This window comes from Sapajus apella, unplaced genomic scaffold (genome assembly GCF_009761245.1).
Source record: "Sapajus apella isolate SASKATOON/1434 unplaced genomic scaffold, GSC_monkey_1.0 scaffold143, whole genome shotgun sequence".
NCBI lineage: Eukaryota > Metazoa > Chordata > Mammalia > Primates > Cebidae > Sapajus > Sapajus apella.
Window position 1 is genome coordinate 1,892,699 of NW_022437083.1, and position 18,751 is coordinate 1,911,449.

Sequence of the window (18,751 nt, forward strand, 5' to 3'; positions counted from 1 at the left end):
TGGCAGGAGACTTGCTCCAGACGCAGGCCCGGAGGCACCAGAGTGAGGTCGAGAGGGCAGCGGATCTGAAGCCATGTATCTGGGATCCAGACATGCTGAGTGACGCCGAGCAAGCTGCTCCTGCAGATAAATTCAGCATTAACGGCCTGATACTGGAGGTGCTGACGCCGGGTACATCAGTCTACCGATGCACGTTTAGCTCCCCAGACTGCGCAAAAAGGATGCGCACACCGCCCCGGCGTTCTGGGGGCGGGGCCCGAGGAAGGCTCAGAGTATCGCTCTTGCGCGTCCAATTACAAATGCCGTCCCTTCTGTTCCCCGCCCTGTAGGCGGGAGCACCCAATCAATGTCGAGAGCATAGGCCCCCCCCCCCTCGCTCCCACCAATCATGGGTCCCCGCGCCGGACGCATGTGTCTGAAGTGCTGATTGGCTCCGGTGGAGAAGCTTGGCGGTCGGTGGTTCCGGAGCCTCCTCGGGATGTCGGTGGCCTTCGTACCCGACTGGCTGAGGGGCAAGGCGGAAGTCAATCAAGAGACGATCCAGCGGGTGAGCATCCGCGCGGGCGTCGGGAAGGAGCTGGGAGCCCGAGGGGCTGTGGCGTGCGAGAAGCATCCCGTAGTGAGCGGCCCCAGCCGAGACCCGCAGTCTGTGAAGGGAGCCGACCCACCGGGGTGCGCAGGGAGACGGGCAGGGCAGCCCGGCGTGGGGTCGGTCCCCCGCGGTCCTGACGTCTCACCGCCCTTCTTCGCTGGCCTTGCAGCTCCTTGAGGAGAATGACCAGCTGATCCGCTGTATTGTGGAGTATCAGAACAAGGGCCGGGCGAACGAGTGCGTCCAGTAAGTGTCCCCGCCTCGGTGCCCCGACCCGCGGGGGAGGGGAAGCCTGTGCGGCGCGGCGCGGGCTCGAGCTAGGAGCCCGGGGCGACTGATCGCAGTGGAGCGCTCTTTCGCTTGAGGAGAGGGAGGCTCAGAGAGTTTGCCAACACAGCGAGTACACCGTGGGGCCTGGAGTCAGACGTGGCTCCTTCTTCAAAACGTGAGTCATTCTCACCGCCAAGCCTCGTTCGCTCAGAGCTATCACAGGGATGGGACTGGGAGCACACGGAAAACGAGGCTCAGGAGAGCACAGCCACGGCCCCTTTCTCATCTTAGATCCTGCCTCATCCTTTTTGTTAAGTGAAGGGGTCAGCCCATTTGCTAAGCTCCCTCACATTTCTAACTTGCTGTCAGTCTGTTAGTGACACACACAAAGACAGACAAAGAATTTCCAAGTTAAGCCAAAGGTGTATTCTGCATAATAATTCAGTGCACTCCATAAGCAGATACCAACAGGAGAGGAAATAGAGTCTGAGTTTCTTTTCCAAATCTATCTAGTCCAGGAATTATGCCCATTTCTTTCTTTCCTTTTTGGGGCAGAGACTCCTTCTGTTGCCCAGGCTGGAATGATCTCGGCTCAAAGCAACCTCTGTCTGTCTCCCAGGTTCAAGCAATTCTCGTGCCTCAGCCTCCCGAGTAGCTGGGACTACAGGCGCCCACCACCATGCCCAGCTAATTTTTGTGTTTTTAGTAGAGATGGGGTTTCGCCGTGTTGGCCAGACTGATCTCAAACTCCTGACCTCAGGTGATCCCGCCTCGGCCTCCCAAAGTGCGGGGATTACAGGTGTGAGCCACCATGCCCAGCCTTATGCCCATTTCTTATAGAAAAATATATTATTTCATTGTTACTAAAGAAATGTTTCGCCGGGCGCAGTGGCTCAAGCCTGTAATCCCAGCACTGTGGGAGGCCAAGGCGGGTGGATCACGAGGTCAAGAGATCGAGACCATCCTGGTCAACATGGTGAAACCCCGTCTCTACTAAAAATACAAAAAATTAGCTGGGCATGGTGGCGCGTGCCTGTAATCCCAGCTACTCAGGAGGCTGGGGCAGGAGAATTGCCTGAACCCGGGAGGCGGAGGTTGCGGTGAGCCGAGATCGCGCCATTGCACTCCAGCCTGGGTAACAAGAGCGAAACTCCGTCTCAAAAAAAAAAAAAAAGAAATGTTTCACAATCCCTACCCCCTAGAAAAATTACCTACAGTCCCTCACTGAATAGCTCAATAGAACAGTAGAGATATCAATTTTGGGGTGAATTTTTACATCTGGCTCTTGCATTTGGTAATTTGATTTTTAAAAGTTTACAGTAAATACCTTCTCCTTTTTCTATATGAAAAATGGTTGCAAAACGTTTCATTTGGTACAGTCATTCCCAACCCAAGGGTAAAAAAGTTGTCAAAATCTCCTAGTGGGGTTTTTCACATTGCACAGACCATGCTTTCTGACCTCTTGTCTGATTTATCTTTCTGGGTGAAGAACTCTCTACCCTGTAAGCTTACGTTGGTCATGAAAATGTTTTGTCCCTTCTTGACGTTGTCAAGCAGCCATTTTATACGTACAGTTGGTCCTCTGTATCCATGGGTTCCGCATTGCATTTCAAAAATACTGGGGAACACAAAACAATAAAAAATAGCAATACAACAATAAAACACAACATAGTATAACATTATTTATATGGCATTTAAATTGTATTAGGTATTATAAGTAATCTAGAGATTATTTAAAGTATACGAGCCAGGTGTGGTGGCTCATGCCTGTAACCCCATGCCTTTGGGTGGCCGAGGCGGGCAGATCATCTGAGACCAGGAGTTCAAGAACAGCCTGGCCAACATAGCCAAACCCTGTCTCTACTAAAAATACAAAAATTAGCCAGGTGTGGTGGCACATGCCTGTAATCCCAGCTACTCAGGAGGCCAGCGCAGGAGAATTGCTTTAAACTTGGAGGCAGAGGTTGCAGTGAGCCAAGATGACACCACCACATTCAAGCCTGGGAGACAGAGCAAGAATCCCTCTCAATCAATCAATCAATATAAAAAATGAAGTATATGATAAGGAAGATGTGTGTAAGTTATATACAAATACTATGCCATTTTACATAAGGGACTTGAGCCTGAGCATCCTTGGATTTCAGTATCTAAAGGGAGCAGGGAGGTGTCCTGGAGCCAATTCCCTGTGGATACCAAGGGATAACCATACTCCTGGTACCAGGCGCTGTTTCAGACACTGGGAAATCCATAGTAAAACAGATGCCAGCTCTGCACTCATGGAGCTGCCATTCTAGACTCTAGCATCTATAAGGAAATGTATCATTAGGCACATAATAATAGGCGCTTTGAATAAGGGTAAAGCAGAGTAAGTGGGGGGAGGAGTGCTATTTTATACATGATACGTCTCATAAGGTGATATCTGCGTAGAGACCTGAGGTAAGGGAGCCAGCTATGCAGTAGGAAGGCGGTGAGATAAGGCAGAGAAAGCATCAGAAGGAAACGCTCCCTAGTAGGGCTGTGCTGGATATTTTCAAGTCACAGCAAGGAGGCCACTGTGACCAGTATTCAGTGAACAAAGGTATAGCCATAAGAGAGGAGATCAGAGGGGAACTGGAGGCCCCAGTCATGTAGGGCCTTCTTAGGACACAGGAGTGGCTCACCTTTACTCTGAATCAGACGGGAGCCTTTGGAAGGTTTTAAATAGAGATGTAACATGATCTTGATTTAAATTGTACAACGCTCTCTCAGGCTGTCGTGCGGAGAATAAAGTAGGTGTGCGAAGGTGCATCAGGGAGACTAGGTGGCTACTGCAATAGTCCAAGCAAGAAATGATGGTGGCTTGGCTTAGAGAGGCAGCTGTGAAAGTGATCAGTGAAAAGGGGTGAGAATCTGACTAGATTTTCCTTAAATATGTCAGACCAGAAGGTGGATAACATGGAATCATCTGCTCAGTGGATGAGCCATTCCACTAGAGTGGGTAAATTATTTTCCAGTTTTTTGTTCATGGTCAAAAACAAGCTTCTGATTTTTGCCCATAGGTACCAGCATGTGTTACATAGAAATCTCATTTATTTGGCTACCATCGCAGATGCCAGCCCAACCAGTACTTCAAAAGCAATGGAATAGTCTTTCGAAAGCAATGGAATAATCTTCCAGTTGGCTGTCATGAGGAGTAATTAAGTGTAATCCATCTCTTACAAAACAGAGACAGGATCTTTACCAACTTAACTGGTTAAAACATGAATGAAACCTCCTTGGCTCTTTCAAAAAATGTGAAAATGTGAAGAAAGCTACTAACTTAACTGAATTCTCAATGTAAATTTTTTTTTCTTTTCATGGTAAGCTTACCGTTCAATTTTTTTTTTAAATAATTAAGCGAATCCCTCAATGAGTTGAGCCCAGGTGTCCTGTTTCCTGAGCTTGGAGCAAGTTTGGATAACAAAGACATCACTGGGATGTTTGAGTCTACTTTTTAGTTTCAACCTGAAGAGAAAACTGAGTAGGTATTGGGCAGGTATTGGTGAGACTCCTGACTTGAGACCTTGCTAAATGGACATGTAACTGTGTGCTCCTTCCTACCAGTCTGTAAATGTGGTCCCCCCACTGCTGTTTTCAGATTGTTTGAAATAAAGCTTACTTTTCTATAAAATACCGATACGGAGGTATAGAAGTTTTCATGTAATAAGTATTCCATTTGGTTTTCCAGAAAAGCTATGAGGACTTAACTATAAGATACGTAACAACAGCACTGATCATTGCCAACAAAATGAATAGTGATTCCTAATTACTACCTAATGCCATCTGATAATAGGTGGTGTTTAATTTCCTCAGTTATCAGATTATGTCTTTTTGTTGATTTGTCTGAAACAGAATCCAAACAAGATTCACACATTGTATTTTGTGGATGTCCCTTTAAGTCACTTAAAGAAGCTGGTAAGTACTTGCTTTTGCATCATGTAAGGAGTGACCTGATATTTTGTCAAGTTCCCAACAGCCTTTCACTTAAATTATGATCTACCCAGCTTTGATCGGGTAATTCATTAGGGATTGCATAATGAGGATTTTCCAATTTATTGTTCTTTCTGACTTTATTGGCTGTTTTCTATTAAAAACTTACACTCTTGGAGATTTATCTGAATGATGAGGCAAAGAGATTCTTGTAAGTATATCCAAAATTAGAAGCCCAGGTCCCTGCTCCTATTTTTGGAGTCAAGGGTTACAGCTAGGGTAACTGTAAAATACATATAAATAGTGAAAAGATAACTCTTTTTGAATCCCAGCTCTATCCCTTAACCTCCAAAAGCTCTGTTTCCTCACTTGTAAATTGAGGGTAATAAAAATAGCATTTGCCCCTTGAGGTTGGGGGGCTGAGGTAATGTGGTTGAAAACTGGGCACATGTTTATCTGTGTTAGCGCTGATGTGTCATCCAAGGTGAGGGCTCTGGCTCTTTTTTGTTTTGAGACGGAGTCTCTGTGGCCCAGACTGGAGTGCAGTGGTGCCATCTCAGCTCACTGCAACCTCCACCTCCCAAGTTCAAGTGATACTCCTGCCTCAGCCTGCCCAGTAGCTGGGACTACAGGCACGTGCCAGCATGCCTGGCTAATTTTTGTATTTTTAGTAGAGACGGGGCTTCATCGTGTTGGTCGGGCTGGTCTCGAACGCCTGACCTCGTGATCCACCCAGCTGGACCTCCCAAAGTGCTGGGATTACAGGCGTGAGCACTGAGCCCAGCTGGGAGCTTGTTTCTTTACTCCTCACCCAGTCTGCTACGCCACGGCTTTAGCCGGCTTGTCTTCTTCCTCCTCCACTGTTCGTGGGATTGATACCATGTTCTACACCAGCTGACACGAGTGGGCTGCTCATGGGCCTGATCTGGTCAGCAGATGTATTGGGGCTGTGCAGTGTTTTAAATGTGATTTAGTTGATAACTAAAATAAGAGGGGCTGGGCATGATGGCTCATGCCTGCAATCCCAACACTGTGGGAAGCTGAGGTGAGATGATCACTTGAACCCAGGAATTGAGATCAGCCTGGGCAACATAGGGAGACTCCACCTCTAGAAAAATAATAATTGTTTTGAAAAAAGAGGATTTCCTGTTAAAGTCTGGATTTCTAGTAAGGCTGGACTTGCAGACCCGCAGGGTAGCATCAGCAGGAGTGGGACAGCAGCTGTGCCCTTTGTGGGGAAGCTTGACTTGTTTACCTAGAGCCGGGCACACATAGACACTTGGATGAGGCCATCAGACCACCTCTGGCTAGAACCTGAGCAGGGGTGATGTTTCAATTTGGGTTTTTTCTAAAGCAGAGCCTGAGACAAGGCCTTGGGGGCAGGTAGTTTATCTGGGAGATGATTTCAGGAAGCAGGAGTAAGGCAGTAGAGAGAGTAAGATAGGGAGGAAAAGCTACTAAAGGGAGTTACTGAGGTCACTCCATTAAGCAATAGAGGCTCAGCTCTGTGGGAGAAGAACTGAGAAGCAGTGAGAACGTTCCAGAACTGTCTACCTGAGAGACACTGTTGGGAGTTGCCTCCAGGGGAGCTAGCTCCCCTGCACTAGCAAGCAGCGTCTGTAGCCGTGTGGGTCCCTAGATGGCAGAGAAGACAAGAAAGCGGAAAGGTGCCAAGGCAGACCCCCAGGTTGGCTGCCGCCCGCACAAGGTGATGTGTCCTTGTAGAAAGCGTTCCTACTGGCTGCAGCACATATCGGAAGCAGGCAGGGCAGGACAGTGGGGTGCTCTGTGACAGCACCAGAGACTCCTCTGCTGGGGAGTGTGGGCCCTGAGCAAGCCACTGGGGCCTGGCAGCTAGCAGCTTCCTGTGTGGGGGGGGCAGCAGCCTTGAAGACAAAGCCCAACTCTGCTCCAGTGGAAAGGGGGACGGTGACCTGCTGTGTTCCATTTGCCTTTTGTAATGATGTTTGAGTCTGCAGACAGAGGACTGAATCAGGGCAAATCAGAAGCCTCTGAGGACAGCAGAGTGGCTTGAGCCACAGCCTGCCCTTCACTCCAGAAGGCCCCTCCCTGGGGACACCTTGGCAAAGCTGGTGCGGGCCAGCTAGCCACCTGCATTCCAGCCCATCTCCAGCTGTTTGCTTCAGAGACAGCCAGAAGCACAAGCATTTGCCATCTCTCTTGAAGGACCCAGGAATCAATAGCATTGTGAAAGTTGATTTAAAAACAAAAAACCAAACAAACAGGCAGTGGCTCACGCCTGTAATCCCAGCACTTTGGGAGGCCAAGGCGAGCAAATCACCTGAGGTCAGGAGTTCGAGACCAGCCTGACCAACATGGAGAAACCCTGTCTCTAAAAAAAAAAATTAAACAAACAAACACCAAACACAAATAGAGTCTGTGACCAGACTCTTATCAGCCACTCTCCCTTCTCCGAGGACCTCCTGCTTCAAGAGTTGAGCCTCTACTCAGCCTATCTGAGCCCGTCTCTAACCTGTGGGGTCAAACCAATCTCCCAACAGCCCACACAGGGTCTGAGCCTGTTCTCTTGGGTTTCCAAGCCTATCTCTTAGGAGTTGCAAGAGTGGTGACTTCCTCCATTATCACTCCCGTGGGGTGAGGATATGGCAGCTACAACAAAGAGATCAGATGACTTGAGATCAGGTTGTATTCCACAAAATGTTAAGCCATTTTTCCACTTCCTCATGAGGGCTCTTGACATCTCAGTTTAACCTGTGGGGACTCCTAGTAACAATGTGGCTAGCGAGGAAATGATGCTTGGGGCTACCTCCTGTACCCTTGAACCTTACAATACACCTCCATTACTGAAGGTCATCTGAGTTTATTTCTTTTATCTTTTCTTTGTTTTTTCAGAAGGAGTCTCGCTCTGTCTCCAGGATGGAGCGTAATGATGTGATCTTGGCTCACTGTAACGTCCACCTTTCAGGTTCAAGCGATTCTCCTGTCTCAGCCTCCCAAGTAGCTGGGACTACAGGCATATGCCATCACGCCTGGCTAATTTTTGTATTTTTAGTAGAGATGAATTTTCACCATATTGGCCAGGCTGGTCTGGAACTCCTGACCTCAAGTGATCCACCTGCCTCGGCCTTCCAAAGTGCTGGGATTACAGGGATAAGCCACCATACCCAGCCAAAAAGTAAATGTATTTTTTAAAACAGAAGTGCTTTAAAGAGAATTGCAACAGGATGACATGCTGAGGAGCGTCTGTGTGACTACTTTAGATTACAGAGTAAGGGATGGCCTGAGGAGGGAACACTGCAGCTGAGATATGAACAAGGAACCTGACACATGACCATCAAGGGACCCAGCCATGCAGGCAGAGGCAAGAGCTAAGCAAATATCCTTCATTCCAACTGTTTTTTAATCTCTTGAGTCCATTTATAGAGCAATATTCACCTATGTGGTCATCAATTTAATTATAACGTGAGTCCTCATTTGACCAGGCCTGAGCTTGGCTCTACAGTGAGGAAAATGAGGGGGAGGGCACTGGGCCGTACTTTCAGGGAGCTCCTAAGCTCGGCAAGATAAAAAAAGACTCACGCCCTGGCACAGACCACGGCACCATGCAAGCCCAAGAAATGCCTGAGCCATCACCCAGACATGAGGCTGCAGGGATTCCACGTAGAAATTATCAAGAGCTTCCTGTAGGTCAGAAAACGTCTACGTTTCTCCATTCCTGAGCAGTCCCTTGTTTGCAAACAAAAAATGACTTGCCAGTTGTGGGAGAAGCTATCAGCATTCTACTCTCATTTCTTGAACTTCATTCCTCTAACTGTGCTCCAGCTGACTCCCAACTGTCCATATTGTAACTCTACTCCAAGGACATTTTTCTAAAACTGGAAGTCTGCTTTGCCCAGGTGTAGCAGGCGAGAAGAACCTAAGGATTATCACCCCTGGGAGCAACTCCCAACCAGGGACTCTCAAGAGACATCCTCAGGTGGGATAACCCGGAGCTGCGTCTTCTGTGTGTGCTCCCCGAGTTCTCCAGCAGGGCTAAGCTCCAATCAGCAGCTGCAGTAGCTGGTTAATATCACATTTGCACTGGTTACCGCCCTTTTTCCCTCCTCACTCCCTGAATGTAGTTTCTTGAGATCACTGCCTGTCTTAGTCCCTTGGCACTGCTATAATAAAATGCTGTCAGCCGAGCTTATAAACAACAGAACTCTTTCTCACAGCTCTGAAGGTTGGGACGTCCACGATCAGGGCCCCAGAAAATTTGGTGTCCTTGAGAGACAATTTCCTGGCTGACAGCCAGCCATCTTTTCATTGTAACCTCATGTGGCAGAGACGGCAAGGGGCCTCTTCTGGGTGTCTTATTTGTTGTTTCTGAGACAGAGCCTCCCTCTGTTGCCCAGGCTGGAGCACAGTGGTGCGATCCTAGCTCACTGTAACCTCAAACTCCTGGGCTGAAATGATCCTCCCCTCTTAGCCTCCCGGGTAGCCAGGACTATAGGCATATGCCACCATACCTGGCTAATTTTTTAATTTTTGGTAGAGATGAGGTCTCACTTTGCTGCCCAGGCTGGTCTTGAACTCCTGGCTTCAAGTGATCCTCTATCCTTGGCCCCCTCAAAGTGCTGGGGTTAAAGACGTGAACTGCCAGGCTTAGCCCCTGGGTCTCTTTTATAAGGGCACTAATCTCATTCAGATGGACCGGCTCGGCCAATGTGGCTTCCATCAGCATCATGGCATTTGAAAAGTGTTTACTCAAACCCAATCTGCTTGGCCAAGCCTATTTCCAGAAAAGTATAGGAGCCAAGGATTCAAAGCAGAATTTAAGGGATGAGATCAGTGAACAAGTAGGGTCAACATTAGACGAGTAAGGACCCTCACTGACAAGAAGTGTTGGTTGCAGTGGTTGTTTTCATATGACTTTGATGAGATCTAAGCTCTCTCATAAAGAAGATGTAGCAGGAAACATTTGTGAAAATACAGCCACGTTTTAAAACAAGTTAGTAGCAGAGGACTGCTAACCTAAAAGGCCAAAAGATGGGTCTAGTATTATTCACAGTGGGGGTGGCTTCTTAAGTTACTGCCATTGCCGCCGTGGCCACTTCTGTACTGCTGACTTCCATCCACCACACCTCCATGCCTTTCTCCTGGTTACTGGCTCTATCCGAAGCTGATCAATCATATCTACCCATTGCCATGGCCACCAAGGCTGATCTAGGGATAGGCACGTGAACCTTATCAAGCCAATCAGAATCTTTCCCCAGAATTTTTCTTACTGGTTCTGGCAGGACAAACACTTTCTCTTCAGACTGCTAGGCCATAAAAGTGCATGACCAGAAGCTGCTATGGCCATATCCCGTTGCCCTCTACAGAGAAAGTCCACCTGATCGTGACTAATACCATGAGGATGTCGTTTTATTAAAATATAAATTTTGTGTCTTGGGTTAACTGTGGGGTAAGAAACTTCCTCACTTGCAATCACAGCTGTCTGCATACAATCTGGTGTTGTGGTCTAGCTGTTGACAAGGGGCAGAGGTGCAAAAATTTTTCTGTACCTCATGAAATATTATACTCCTCATTTTCCACAAAAAAGAAATCTAGGATTTCAAAAAATGTATTCAAATTATATGTGTGTGTGTGTGTATTTTTTTCAACCAAATTCTGATAACTGTCTCTGTGTTGTGGGTCCCCAAGATCACCCTCAGGTTTGACGGTTCACAAGGAGGACTCACATAACTCAGTATATGATTTACTACAACAGGAAGATGTAACGTAAAACCAGCAAGGGAAAAGGCACATGGGCTAAAGCCCAGAGGAAATCAGATGCAAGCTTCAAAGAGTCCTCTCCCAGCAGGACATGTTCAGTGACAAACTGTGACAACACGTGTGAAACGTCTACCAGGGAGGTTCATTTGAGACTCAGTTCCAAGGTTTTACCAGCGGCTGGTCACATCTGCTGCTCCGCACAAACCAAAATTCTAGACTCCTAGAAAGTAGCTCTTCAGCATACATCATATGGTTTGTACAAATAGTTTAGGGTTAGGGAGCCACTCTTGTAAATTAGAGAAAGTTATATGTGTGTAGGGAATTATTTTCCATTCAAGTTCCTCGATTCCAGTCAAGGGCCAACCTGTAATCAGGCCTCTCTAAAGACACTAGTCTTGGGCTAAGCATGTTAATAGGTCTTTTCTGCACAATTTCCTATTTAAGATCTAGGATATTTTTTAAGTTTTAAAATGGCACAAATAAAGTAGTATTCTATATGTATTCTATATGTATCTTCTGGTTGTACTCCTTTTCCTGCATTCATCTCTTTTCACCCTCCCCCAAGTTGTAAAAATGTAAAAGTTATTCGGAAGTAGGGTCGGAACAGGGATCCCTGCTTGAGGCTGAATTGTGTATTACAGAGGATATATTGAAGGGTGCACTGGGAACTGAGAGGCAGTATGTTGACAACAGATTCACCCTACCTAAATCGGGATAATCATATACATTTTCTTAATATGCTAATCTGGTGTATTACAGGAATAAATGTTCTGTTGTTGAACCATCTTTGCATTTCTGAGTTAAAACCAATTAGGTCATCAATATTTTGCAGTTTAAACACTGCTAAACTCCATTTTCTAATATTTTATTTGAATTTTAAATCCACGTTTATAATGAGATTGCTCTCTTTTTTTGTAATAACAATGTGTTTAGAACTATCTCTTTATCAGACAAAGTCATAAACCAAAAGTTTCCAACTTCCTGTACATGTTGAGAACTTTAAATAAAGATCCTTGGATATAAAATATGGCCCACATAGCTCAAAATTAACTCTGTGACATAATATTCTAAAGTCATACTTATTTTGAAAGCCTAAAGATTTTTTAATGGCTATAAAAATATCACCAAGCTAGACATTTAATTGTTGAGATATACAAATAAAATTACCACAGCAGCCCACACATTCTATGATTTCTAAACACTGAAACATCATTGGTTTCGGGGAAGATGCTGTTGTCCTTCACAGTTCGTTAAAAGTTCAGATGCTTTTTGTGAAAGCCCAACTTTTCTTCTACCTGCTAAACTAACTTTTCAGAAGCCTTGCCGGATGTTTTCTTGGTTTGCCTCTCCATGCTGCTGCTTGATTTGATAGATTTCATTTTCTAGCTGAACAATCATCCATTCAATCTCATAATCTTACTGACCAGGGATACCCAATTTGACTCCATTTCTCTCAATTTACATCCAGCTGTGAGTTGCACGTTCTTTCTCTGCCAGTTTAAATCTTGAGTATGTTTTCGTAACTTCCGAAGTTTGTTCTGTACATGTTCAATTACATGAACTAGATTTTCATTGCATACTTTTCAGGCAGTACTTCCATGCTGTGACATTAGTTGCAGATTCTCAATTCCAACTGCTTGATGCTCTAGCTGGGCCATAAAATTGTTTACACATTCTTGCCATGTAGTAATGCCATTTTTTTTTTTTTAACCAGAGGAAGGGGCTGTAAGCTCATATCATTTCATACTGAGCAATTCAACTGATTGTCAAGCAGCCAGTCTTTCAAATTCATTTCTCATTATGTCAGTTACAAAGGCAGAATAATTCCAGCCGTCAGGTAGCTCAGGTAGTTCTTAGCAGGTCGGTATCTTCAAGTTTCCTCTGCCAGTGCTGCAGCCACCTCCCGCACACCAGTGGCTTCATAACCTTCATCAAAATCAGGCAGCACATCCACCACAAGCTCTCCAGCCACCAAACTCATGTCCGTAATTCTGGGGACCTCAGGTTTGCCTGTGTTTTCTGCATCTGTGTAAACTCGATTCTCTGGCCTCTAACTTTCTTATACTGTCTTGATATTCACAAAGTAGCTTAGATAAACTTCTCTGTTTTTTAATTTTCCAAAACATTTGAGAAAGGGATTATTGTTCCTTTGGGGTCTGAAAAAATTTGCCTACAAAACAATCTGGAACTTGTGTCTTGTGGAATGGAAGACTATGTTTCTTCTCAATAGTTTCATTATGAAAAATTTCAGAGATATATAAAAGTAGAGAACATAGCTCAACAAATCCCATCTATCATTTAGAGGCAACAATTAACAAGATTTTTGCCAATTTCACTCAATATCCATTTTAAAATTTATTTTCTGGCTAGACATGGTGGCCCATGCCTGTAATCCCAGCATTTTGGGCTGGCCAGGGCAGGAAGATGGCTTGAACTCAGGAGTTTGAGGTCAGCCTGGGCAACACGGCAAGACCCCCATCTCCACAAAAAATTTAAAACTTAGTGGGGCATGCTGGCTTGTGCTTGTGGTCCAAGCTACTTGGGAGGTTGAGGTGGGAGGATCACTTGAGCCCAGAAGGTCAAGCCTGTAGTGAGCCATGTTTGTGCCACTGCACTTCAGCCTAGCAGACAGAGGAAGACCCAGTCTCCAAAAAAAAATAAAAAAAGAAAGAATGAAAAAAGAAAATTTATTTTCTTCATTTTTGTTTTACAAAGTATTTTAAAGCAAATCCCAGACGTCATGTGTTTTCATTCCTACATACATCAGTGTGCATCCTCTAAAAAACTAAGGACGAGAAGACAGACATTTTTTCTTTTTTAGAGACAGGGTCTAAATCTGTCATCCAGGTTGGTGTGCAGTGGCACAATTACAGCTCACTGCAGGCTTCAGCTCCTGGCTTAAGCAATTCTCTCATTTCAGCCTCCTGACAAGCTGAGACTATAGGTGTCTGCCACCATGCCCAGCTACTGTTTAAACTTTTTGTAGAGACAGGGCCTTGCTATGTTGCCAGGGCTGTTCTCTAACTCCTCAAGGGATCCTCTGCCTTGGCCTCCCAAATTGCTGGGATTACTGGTGTAAGCCACCACACCACATATTCTTACATAATCAAAATTTCATTACCACATCTAACAAAATTAAATATATTTCCTTGGTATTATGTAACATCTAGGCCATAATCAAATTTCCCATTTGTCTCAAAATGTCTTCCACAGTTGTCCAGAGATTTGGGATTACTAACTCAATGTCTTCAATGTTTATTGGTTTATTCAAGACTTCTATTTCAAGTCAATTTTGATCATTTCTATTTTCTAGAAAATTATTTTGTTTGTTTCTCACTAGGATTCCTGATTGTTTTCCAGAGTCCTATCCCCTGAGTTCCAATCGCTGGCATAATCACACTCTAAAGGCTAAATACCCAGAATCGTTACCTGAAAATTCCTACTACCAATGGTTCTTCTTCATGGTAAATCATAGGCAAATTAAGCCTGAGTTTGTAAACTCTTCTACCACTCTAGGAAGAGAGGGAGGCGGTGCCAGTCCTTTCGGTGGACACGAGGCCTAGGCCTGCCTTGTCCCGGTATTTCTTCACCTTAACCACAGATCAAATCGCATTCTTTATCTTCAAATCATCTGAAGTATAATTTCAAATCACAGGACAGAATAAAACAATCTTTGAGACAGGCAGGACCTTAGAAAAGAGGTATGTCATCTCATTTATTTACAGATGAAGAAAGTAAACTTCAGAGAGGTCAAAGTGATTTGTCTCAGGTCACATAACCAGTGGTGGAAAGAAGAGAGTTACTGGAGTGTCAAGATAAGAACGTATTCCAGGAGGTTTAAAAAGTTGTTTGAGTACATTCCAAATTAAGTATTTCATTCCTGAGCGGTAAAACCTATCTATATTGAAGCCTGCTGTTCCAAACAGTAATTACAAAGTGCGGCAATGCTCTCCATCTTTTCCTTTCATGAATCCATTATGAAAGTTAGCTTTATGAAGCTACTTTGTCTCCAGAAAGACATGTACATTTCATACTGTTCAAATTTGTAACTGTCAGCAAAATCAGATCCAGCACCACCTGTTTCTCAATCCAGCCTAGAGACTGCTCCTCTGATAGACACACTGGACTCTCAGGGGTAGAATGGGCAACTTCTGACAAAGGACAGCACTTCTCTGATGGTGTGGAAGTACCAAAGGTTTGACTGCACTTTAAAACGGTGGTAACAGGTGGCCAGGCACGGTGGCTCATGCCTGTAATCCCAGCACTTTGGGAGGCTGACATGGGCAGATCACAAGGTCAGGAGTTCAAGACCAGTGTGGCCAACATGGTGAAACCCCATCTCTACTAAAACTACAGAAAAATCAGCCAGCTGTGGCACTCACCTGTAGTCCCAGCTACTCTGGAGGCTGAGGCAGGAGAATTGCTTGAATCCGGGAGGCAGAGGTTATAGTAAGCCAAGATTGTGCCACTGCACTCCAGCCTAGGTGACAGAGCGAGATTCCATCTCTCCCCCCCCGGACTCCAAAAAAGTGACATAGGTGCAGAAAACAAGTTGGAAATGATCTAAGTCAAGCTTGCTTTTTTGCGATATTTTAATAGCTCATTAGCTATCATTAGTGTTAGTATATTTTATGTGGCTGAAGACAAGTCTCCCAATGTGGCCCAGGGAAACCAAAAGATTGGACACCCAATCTAGGCGAGCCCAATTTCCAAATTTACTATAAAACTACAGTGTGCCACTTCGCATCCATTAGGTTGGCAATAAACAAACCCAGAAAATAACAAGTGTTGGTGAGGACGTGGGAAAATTGGAACCCTTGTGTATTGCTGATGCAGCTATGGAAAACAGTATGGTAATTCCTGGAAAAATTGTAAATGGAATTAACTTATGATCCAGTGATTGCATTTCTGGGCATATACCCAAAATAATTGAAAGCAGGTTTCAAAGAGTATTTGTACACCCATGTTCATAACAGCACTATTCACAACAGCCAAAAGGTAGAAGCAATCTATCCACTGACGTATGAATGGACAGACAAAATATGATATATACATACAATGGAATATTATCCAGCCTTAAAAAAGGAAACTCTGACATGCTGCAACATGGATGAAATGGAAGCCATGCTAAGTTAAATCACCCAGTTACAAAAGTGCGACGTTTTTTTTTTGACATGGAGTTTGGCTCTTGTCGCCCATGCTAGAGTGCAGTGGTGCGATCTCGGCTCACTGCAATCTCCGCCTCCCGGGTTCCAGTGGTTCTCTTGCCTCAGCCTCCTGAGTAGCTGGCATCACAGGTGCCCGCCACCATGCCCGGCTAATTTTCTGCAGTTTTAGCAGAGATGGGGTTTCATCACAATGGCTACATTGGTCTTGAACTCCTGACCTCAGGTGACGAACCCATCTCGACCTCCCAAAGTGCAGGGATTACAGGCGTGGGCCACCGTGCCTAGCCTAAAAGAACAAATATTGTATGAGTCTACTCATGTGAGTAGACATATTTACAGAGGCAGGAAGTCGAAGGGTGGCCTCCAGGAACTTGGAATTAGGGGAAAATGGGGAGTTACTGTTTAATGGATACAAAGTTTCAATTTTGCAAGATGAAAAATGTTCCGCGGGTGGATGGTGGTGAGGGTTGCACAACAATGTGAATATAGTTAATGCCAGTGAACTGTACACTTAAAAACAGTTAAAATAACTTGCATGTAATATACATTTTATAGTTAAAAAAAAAATTAAAAAAGTGTGGTACACAGATCATTGGAACAAAAATCCAGAAATAGACTCACACGTATATGGTCACAAGACGAAGGTAATTCAACGGATGAGTCTTTTCAACAAATGGTAATGGAACGACTGTGTATCCCTAGAGGAAAATGTGACACCAACCAGACAACATAAGCAAAAATGAATGCTATTAGACAATAGACTTATACGTAAAAGACTATATAAGACATACATGAAAACACAGAAGACCTTCACGAACTTGAGGTAGGCAGAGATTTCCTAGCACAGAAAAAGCACAAACCATAAACGGTAAAACTGACCAACTTGCCGGACGCGGCGGCTCAAGCCTGTAATCCCAGCACTTTGGGAGGCCGAGGCGGGAAGATCACCTGAGGTCGGGAGTTCAAGACCAGCCTGACCAACATGGGGAAACCCCGTCTCTACTAAACATAAAATTAGCCAGGCGCGGTGGCGCACGCCTGTAATCCCAGCTACTCGGGAGGCTGAGGCAGGAGAATCGCGTGAACCTGGGAGGAGGAGGTTGCAGTGAGCCAAGACTGCGCCATTGCGTTCTAGCCTGACCAACAAGAACGAAACTCTGTCTCAAAAAAAATGACCAAGTGACTTCAGCAGAATTAACAACTTCTTTTACCAAAAACATGGTCAAAATAATGAAAAGACAAGGCCCAGATTGAAAGACTTCGCAACAACTTATGTAACAAAAGATTTGTATTCAGAACATACATGTGTCCATCTAACAAAACATCTGCATTCGCAACTGTTAAACTCGAAGGACCAGCTTTAAAAATGGGCCGAAGACTGGAACTGAAACTTCACGAAAGTTGCAGAATGGGGCCGGGCGCGATGGCTCACGCCTGTAATCCCAGCACTTTGGGAGGCCGAGGTGGGTGGATCACCTGAGGTCAGGAGTTCAAGACCAGCCTGGCCATCATGGCGAAACCCCACATCTATATATATACATATACGCAGGATGACCAGTGACGCTGGCGCCAAAGCGGGAAGGAACGCATTCCTCAGCCTAAACGGCCTAACAGCAGGACACGGACGTAACCACCCCAGGCCAAAAAAAGCACAGAAAACGCCGCCTCCGCTAACGGACACTCAAAGGCCGGATTGTCTCAGTTCCTTCACAGCGCCGGAAAACGGAACTCTCGCGGTGTCCAACGGTGCGCGGACGCTCTCAGCCGCACGGGACGAGACGGAGGGCGCAGGCGCATCCGCGGCTCTCGGATTGGGCGACTCACTGCAAAGGGCGGGGCAAACAGGACGCGCGCAGGTATGGGAGCGCCGGCTCGAATCTCCGCGGGAGCTCACCAGACACGCCCCCGTGCGCGCCCCCGCCGCCGCCGCCGTCGGGTGACCACCCCCGTCTAGCCTGTCCTCTCGCGGTATTTCTGCCGACTCTCGCGGGGTTTAGCGTGGCACCAGGGGGCCGGGCGCAGGCGCTGACGTTCCGTTAGTGGCGTTGGGGTCTGGCTGCGGTGGCGGTGCTTTCTCCTCTGCCCACGGGGACCGGCTCCGGCTGGACGCCAGCCAGGTGAAGAGCTCGCCCGCATGCGTGCGCGCTGCGCGGGAGCCGCGAGGCCCGGGGCGGGAGGGCGCCGCGTCGGGGCCTCCTGCGCGGTCGCCAGGGCCGGCGTGAGGCGCCGCGGCGCGGACTCGGTCTCCGCCCGCCTCGCCCCTGCCCTGACCGCGTTCCTCCCCCTCTCTCCCAGCTCTTGCCGCCGCCTCGGCCGCGATGGGGGCGCAGGACCGGCCGCAGTGCCACTTCGACATTGAGATCAACCGGGAGCCGGGTGAGCGGGAGCCTGGGGAGCGCCGTGGGCCGCGGCCCGCGTCGGCGGAGGGGAGGGGAGGGTCCGCCCGCGGCTGCCTCCCGCCCTGCGGGTGCGGGTCGGAGGTGCAGCCCGTTCCGTCTCCGCGACGGAAAGCAGCGGGAGCGGACGGTGGCCTGGGCGCGCCGCCCGCTCGCAGCCGGCCGGTCCTCCCGCACCCCCACGCCCCCCGCGCCCGCAGACCCAGCCCTCGCGCCGGCCTGGCGCCGCGAGGAGGAGGTGCGGCGCTTTGAGCGCTTTCTCCCGGGGCCTCCGCGGGGCGAACGCTCCGACCGGGTTCCCGCGTCTTGCTTCGTGCCCTGGAGTTTCAGCTGGTGGGAAATCGCGTGCGTTTCCCAGTCACGGTATATCACGAAGATGTTACCGCTGCCTCCGTTTGTCCTGGATCTTTAGCTGGAATTTCGTCTTCCTGGGAACGTCTTTTGTGATGAACCAGAGCGTTCTGTACCAGCAGAAGGGCAGCTTGCATGCGTTTCGCACTCATGTTTTGTCTTCCAGCCATTTGTTAGTGTATTTTTTTTTTAAAATAAAGCATTTCCTTCTAAAGTATAGCTGTTTCATTCCAAGTAGTAGAGCGTGCACGGTTTCCAACTGTTTTCTTGGCTTTTTTTGGTATGTG

The 18,751-nt window shown here is 46.9% G+C and overlaps 2 protein-coding genes and 1 pseudogene across 12 annotated transcripts in view; 2 read left to right on the top strand and 1 right to left on the bottom strand.

Annotated features, from left to right (window-relative positions):
- Positions 1-406: 406 nt before the first annotated feature.
- SS18L2 (SS18 like 2) lies at positions 407-4,514 on the top strand. Its single transcript, XM_032264190.1, has 3 exons — positions 407-547; positions 762-838; positions 3,901-4,514. Exons 1-3 carry the CDS (start codon positions 479-481, stop codon positions 3,986-3,988), a joined length of 234 nt encoding a protein of 77 aa, XP_032120081.1. The 5' UTR covers positions 407-478; the 3' UTR covers positions 3,989-4,514.
- Positions 4,515-11,473: 6,959 nt separating this feature from the next.
- LOC116540626 lies at positions 11,474-12,924 on the bottom strand (annotated as a pseudogene).
- Positions 12,925-17,680: 4,756 nt separating this feature from the next.
- Positions 17,681-18,751, top strand: part of NKTR (natural killer cell triggering receptor) — a 46,482-nt gene continuing 45,411 nt past the window's right edge. For 8 of the 11 annotated variants that reach the window (XR_004264524.1, XR_004264525.1, XM_032264191.1 and 5 more), the window contains exons 1-2: positions 17,681-17,834; positions 18,013-18,093. Coding sequence is in view for 6 of the 11 variants with exons in the window: in XM_032264191.1 (XP_032120082.1) it covers positions 18,036-18,093 (58 nt within the window). In the remaining 5 variants the exon portion in view is untranslated. The remainder of the gene's footprint in view (positions 17,835-18,012; positions 18,094-18,751) is intronic. The other 3 variants (XM_032264199.1, XM_032264200.1, XM_032264198.1) reach the window with 1 other exon arrangement.